A 6,593-nucleotide genomic window follows, 5' to 3' on the forward strand; every position below is an offset into this window, starting at 1 on the left:
GATATTATATCACATGTAAGTCTTTTTGGAAACTTATTTTCTACCATCATGCAGAGACTGGAAAAACTTAGGAGGAAAGTTCTATCTATAATTGGCTTTCTTATATTTTTCCATTCTTCTTTTTCTTTTTCTCGAAAGTGGAAGATAGATAATTTTGACCCCCTTATAGTAATGTTTACTAGAAATTTAAAATATAAACTGAAGTAACTTGCATATATCCTTTCAACAGCAGAGACATTAGTAAAGCATTTTAGAAAGACAAATGACTGGAATGCGAGTTTGAGTTTCTTGTGGACACATTTAATTTAGGAAGAATTTTAGATTTCCCTTTTCTTTTATTTTTTTCGTAGAAGTATTTCTTTGGTCATAAGCCCAAGAAAATTACTAGACTCTAGCAACTCCAGCTACACTTCTAGATTTCTAAAACAACTAAAAACAATGTTTTATTTTTTCTTAATTAAATCCACTAAATTTTGGAAAAAATAAATAAGACAGACTAAAGAGTTAAATATGAAGTATAACAGAAAAGTCGACCATAAAATCCAAATCGAAACCTAAATAATGAAGCGTACATCATTTTCTCAATCTCAACAAATTGATTTCTTAAGGAAAGAGAAAAATCTTATAGCAATTGTCAGTTTGTTATACTTATATACAATTGCCAAATAGACCACTTACAATCTTGGATTTCAACAAAACCACAAAGAGAACACACACAAAAAAAAAAAAAAAAAAAAAAAAAAAAAAAACCCCACATGCTACGGTTTGTTCCAGGGTCAAGTCATATGGGGCTATGGGCTAAATGAAGAACCATTTTGATTCTTTTGGTAAAATGGTGTAAAAGAAAAGAACTTTACAAATCCAGAGTTTCTTTTAACTCTCAGTAGTTATTAACGATGTATGCATAAAGAAGCTCATTCCAAACATCAGGAACTCCAGGAAGACACCAATGTATACAATCTGCATAACTGCTTGGATTTGCAATCTGTTTTTCAGTAAGAGAGTCCCATTGCTTCCTATAAATAGAAGGGTGGCCTTCTTTTCTGTACTCTGATAGCTGTGTTATGTTGATTAAGTGAACATTTAATCCTCTTTGTTCGAGGTCATGCATAGTTGATTCAACTATTTTCATCATCTTTGGATCTGATCCCTTTTGGTATCCCTCTTCTTGTATTTGCTCTGTCTCACTGTAGCAATTTTCACCTTTTGCTTTGCCCCATTCTTCAGCCCTGTGATATGGAATAAGACGCTTAAGAAAAGGACTGATGCGGATGATTCCACGTTGGTGGGGCAATTGAATGACCCTTTACAACAACAACAACAACAACATACCCAGTATAGTCCGACAAGTGGGGCATGGGGAGGGTGGGGTAGAGAGGTTGTCTCCAATGAACCCCGGCAAGTTTGAAAGAAATTAAAGAGTCAAAAGCTATGATGATTGATGAAAATATGAAGAAAGAATGCACTGACAGTAGAAATAGTATAAGATAACCGGAGTAAACGAAATAATAGTAGCAATAATATTGGTAAGGGAACGAATACGTACTCCAGAATGAACGATCCTGTGATCTATGAATTTGTTTCAGTAAGTTTATAAGCCAGTCAAACCAGCTTATAGATACAATACTTTTTAGCTTATAGTGCTTTAGGAAGGACAATAAAGGTGGTCGTTCGGTTGAAGTAGAGTCGGAACTTGTCATAGAGAGTTGGAAAATGTTGGTAAGAATAGTTCATTTAATACTTTAAAAACAAACTTTTGAAGTAAAACAAAAGACTTAACGAAATTGAAGAGCAAGAGTGTTTTGAATTACCTTTCATGAACTGGTGACATGCTCATGAAGAACAACTTGGTTTTGGTGCGATTGACATGGATTTCCAACCAATCAGCCCAAGCTTTTAAGGCCATTTCATAGCTTCGTAACATTTCTACTTCTTTGTAAATTCCATCAGACCTCTCAAATGAACCCCACCTTTATAAAGAGTAGTAAAAGGATTGCTAATTGTCAAAAGATACTCTCTCAGGTTTCAAACATTAGTTTGTGTGGCCAACTGAATTTGTTTCGAAATAGTTGATGTTTTTAGAAAAATAGAAGTCACTTATTACTTTTATTTTTTCAAAATTACCCTTACTGTTCCAATAAGCGGAGTGTTAAGTGAGATGTTTAAGGGAGAAATAACGGGTAATTTAGATAAAAACTCTTAGGTTAGGCTATTCAATGTCTTCTTTAAGGCTGTGCGAAAATTTTAAAAGAGAAATAATACAAAGTGGAAATGGTATATATTTACTTACAAGACTTTGATATGGGGTCGTCTCCACCAAAGGTAAGTATTGAAGACAATAAAATCAGCATTAGTCCAACGGCTACCATGTTTTTCAATGGAATTGGCTCTAACAATTCGTTCAGGGAGACGATGGTGCACTGGGTCATCTGAGTTTGATTCCACCAACAATGGTTCCCAGTAGAACTCTATTGTTGCATTGTAATCCTGTATTTGCATTCATTTGTAAGATTTCAATATATTAAGACACTAATGTTTGCATTATGTTAGGTTACATCACACCTTTTCGGTTCATGGTCTTTAACCTCGCTAACGCAAAGATGCTTTGCAGACTTTCTTTTTTTAAGAAAGACTGTCATATATAAAATTTAGAAAATTTGACCTGTATATAGTTTACATTGTCAGTATATTTTGCTCTGTTTTAGTAATTTGTCTGTTTGCCATATTTTTTCAGATTACTCATAACAATCGTTGCGGATGGTTGCCTTTTAATAATCTTTTATATGTTCTGATAATTTAAATATGTTTACACTGTTAATATATAGATATATGTACCAAATATAAATAAATTAATCTATAGATTTAGAAGTTACGCTCAAACTTAAATTCATATATCAATTAGGTTCATATTGGCTCTCTCTCACACACACACGGAACAGTTCTTGACTGGTAAGCAGGACATTTACCATAATTGATAGTATTAGTGGGAGACAAATTATGAGTGTGATTAGACGCTTCTACCTCAAATTAAGATATTCCAAGTTGACTTTGCAGCCAACTATGAAATCTGTCTACTACTAAACTACTCTTATGATATATTATCTCGTCTTGAAACTTAATGATTCGATAGGACTGCTATGCTAATATAACAAGAGAACTTTTATTTTTCTAAACTTCGAAGAATTAAGGTTAAAGATTTTTCTTAAGAATTGGTCAGACCGTCAAATGTAACATATGACACGTAAAAATATAGAATAAATGAAATAAATATTAGTTTTAAGATTGTTTTTCTGTGGCTAAACAATAAGGTATATTTATGTAATTGCCTAATTAGTTTCAGTATCCTTATAAAATTTCAACTTTGTCTCTTGAACGGAGTAAGATATTGACTCCTGACATGGGACAGCTAAAAGGATGCTGTTGATCTATCAAAAACACATGAAAGATATGAAAAATAACTTCACAAAACAACAAAGTGCAACTTGCAAATATTGGCAGTTCTTTTGTAGTTAAGAATTAGAGAAGAATGGATTTTTTTCATCACTTACTTTAACTTTGAAAATGATCAAGGAAGCATTGTATCTGTAGTGCATGGATTTAAGTGAAGAATGAACTGCTGTATCTATCAAGCAAACCATGGAAACCCACTGGCCTCTGTTCAATGAATCTCCAACGAATACAAGCCTTTTATTCCTCAGTTTCTCCAATAATGCTGTGGCATTGAACCTTTTTTAAGACGAAAAACATTCCACCCAAAGCTCAAAAATACTATATCCAAAAATACCAAAGAGAAAAAAGAATACATATCATGATCACGTGCATATTTCAAAAAGAGACTAAGCTAAACATAAAAACAAAATTATAGCTCGTCTACTTTACAAAGTCTTTTATAAAGTCACACTAGTTCTTAATGCCACTCCCACGTGTTTTCCCTATTTCTCAACTAGTACTTTTATACATTAGAAATAACAGTCCTAAAAGATAACTAGCGGATACCATCAATAAAGAGTGAGAGTAGTAACATGAAAAATAAGGTAGTTTACCCGTTATAACAGGTTAAAACACACTAATAGTAGGAAAATCTTTATACTATTAGAATCATTTCACAATTATTAAGCTCTTTTTTTTGCATGTGAAAATAGGAACAACGTAAGTAACATATATCATATCAACTAGGTTTCAAACTAAATTAGTAGGGGGTCTATATGAATTCTCAGGTTGTAATTAACCTGTTTTAATTTTATCCTAACCTGTCAATATACCGTAATCCACCTTTATTCAGACTTGTTAGTCTATGTGAAACCTTCATAGGAGAATTATGTAATAACATGAAGAGAAAAGTCTTTTCTTGTTCTGCATGATAATTGAAAGATAAAGGGAGCAAGTGAAGAGAAAAAAAAAACCTTGGTATATCACACTGATGAGGTTGCCACCTCCAATGTTGGTAGTTCAAGTCCTTTCTTCCAAACTTCTGGCAAGCTAACTGATCAGACATGAACTTGCAATCTTGTTCCTTGTACAAAGGATATGACTTGTTATCATAAACCCACTTCCCAGAAAACAAATTACACTTATTATTTGAAGATGACAAAGACTCATTTTCATGATTTCCCCTAGCCAAACTACTATTACTATTACTATTATTATCTGCAAACAAGAACCGGCCACTCTCTCCGGTCAAGTAAGCGACTCCGGCCACGAGGGAAACGATTAAAAGAACAATAAGGGAATGGAAACTGCATTTGATATCCCAAACAGGAGCATTTCCTGCTGGAACTGAAACTAGTAACTGGTGACTTTTAGCCATGATGTTACTAATTTTTTTTCTTCAAATGTGGCGAAGGAGTCTATGTTCATTGGTCCTTTTATGCTCTATAGTAATTATATTTGTTTTCTTTTTTTAGTTGAGGATTATTAGCAGAAGTGCGTTTGGTGAGAAAGAACTTTCAAGGGTTGTTAAATGATGAAACAATTGGGATATGGAGTAAGTGGAACTGCATTCTTGGTAGTTGATCAGCCAAAGCAAGCTGGTCATGTTACTTCAAAGTCATGCTTTTCCCAAATTTAATAATTTGCCCATGTCAATTATTTTTATGGAGGAAAAAATTTTTGTTCTAGGCTGGAGAAATACACTATGAAGCATCACTTTTTGTTTTTCAATAAAGGTTTTTACAACAATGGTGTCCGGATCGGATTAGTTTGCGTGCATCTTAATTAATTAATCGGCTGGTATTTACTATCTTCCACCATCACAGCTATCAAATAACTCTACTGGTACCAACATTTAGACAAATGAGACGAAATTACTTAAACAGTTTTGTCTTGCTGAAATTTAAAGAACAAAAGGTAATTAGCGTAATTTTAATTATGTTGATAGTGAATTTGAAAAAAATGAAATGTCCTTGAGCAGCGTATAAACTATGAAAGGGTTCTCCCTTCGGTTCATAATAAGTGTCTACTTGGTCTTTTTGTCTTGGTCCAAAATAAGTGTCACTTACATAATCAATAAAAAAATTAATTTTTTTTTTAAATATACTCATATTTAGATAAGTGAGTTTTTCTGTAATCAAGAAAATATATTAATTAAGTAGAATTTAATTGAGGGTATATTAGTCAAAATATATATTTCTTTCTATGAGTTAATATTTTCTGAAGAGGTGTGTGCAAACAAAAAAATTGCGCGGATTGCCCTTCATATGGACTTGTCTTTAATTTTTGCCTCTCAAATCGGGGGTCTTTAATTTTTGCCTTTACTTCTCATTTAATGAAAATTTGTGGGTCAAAGTACCCTTATTCGCGCGTCTACAAAATCAAAGATTCAGTTCGAACCCCAGCAGAGTTATATATATATATATATATTTGCAAGGCAGGATTTTCATAGAAGCTATGTCTATTCAGGGTAAAGTTCTGTAGTATGCCGGACAAGGGGTAACTTAATAGAAAGTATGTCTTAAGGATAGTTCCGTAGGATAACGTAATTTCTACAGAATTATGCCTTAAGGCATAACTTTACCCTGAATAGGCATAGTTTGCTATGAAACCTTGCCTTGCGATTTTTTTTCTCTGCTGGGATACTATAAAAGTTATGCCTTAAGGCATAACTTTACCCGAATAGGTATAGTTTGCTATGAAATCTTGTCTTGCGATTTTTTTTTTTTTTTGGACTCTGCTGGGGTTCGAACCCAAAATGTCAGGGTATTTTCGGCCACCTTTTTAGCCAAAGGGTAAAAGTTAAAGACCAGCAATTTGAGGGGCAAAAATTAAAGACCACCCCGAAATAAGGGCATTCCTGCGAATTGCCCGTGTACGAAAGGCTAAGTGGATACTTATTTTGAACCGGAGAGAGTATATGACTTGGAAGGCTTAAAATTTTTATGTGAAACCCAACTTCTGAGAGTATCTTAAAATAAATGAGCGCTGGTACCGTAGAGTTACGTTGAAGGGATATCAATTGAGAAACTTTTGTCCGTGGATTATGCTAAAGTTCAAACTGGCCTGGTGACTTCTTTCTGTTTTTAAGATTACTCAGAACTATGTACTCTTTCCAAATATAGAATCTTGTTCGTTAATTTGGTCGCTTATGTAGGAAGTTT

The 6,593-nt window shown here is 33.4% G+C and overlaps 1 protein-coding gene across 1 annotated transcript; it reads right to left on the reverse strand.

Annotated features, from left to right (window-relative positions):
- Positions 1-472: 472 nt before the first annotated feature.
- On the reverse strand, positions 473-4,865 carry LOC132056922 (protein trichome birefringence-like 34). The gene is made up of 5 exons (XM_059449333.1): positions 4,404-4,865; positions 3,549-3,726; positions 2,291-2,487; positions 1,812-1,970; positions 473-1,229 (listed from the first exon to the last, which is right to left on the reverse strand). The coding sequence occupies exons 1-5, from the start codon at positions 4,805-4,807 to the stop codon at positions 881-883; spliced, it is 1,287 nt and encodes a 428-aa protein (XP_059305316.1). The 5' UTR covers positions 4,808-4,865; the 3' UTR covers positions 473-880.
- Between the last annotated feature and the right edge of the window lie 1,728 nt (positions 4,866-6,593).

This window comes from Lycium ferocissimum, chromosome 5 (genome assembly GCF_029784015.1).
Source record: "Lycium ferocissimum isolate CSIRO_LF1 chromosome 5, AGI_CSIRO_Lferr_CH_V1, whole genome shotgun sequence".
NCBI classification, from domain to species: domain Eukaryota; kingdom Viridiplantae; phylum Streptophyta; class Magnoliopsida; order Solanales; family Solanaceae; genus Lycium; species Lycium ferocissimum.

Excerpts from the sequence above, each read along its gene's own strand:
- LOC132056922 (XM_059449333.1), bottom strand. The coding sequence starts at position 4,807 with ATGGCTAAAAGTCACCAGTTACTAGTTTCAGTTCCAGCAGGAAATGCT. Across the intron at positions 2,488-3,548 it reads TGATCATTTTCAAAGTTAAA|GATTACAATGCAACAATAGA; the intron begins GTAAGTGATGAA and ends ATGCAAATACAG. Across the intron at positions 1,971-2,290 it reads CGACCCCATATCAAAGTCTT|GTGGGGTTCATTTGAGAGGT; the intron begins GTAAGTAAATAT and ends CTCTTTATAAAG.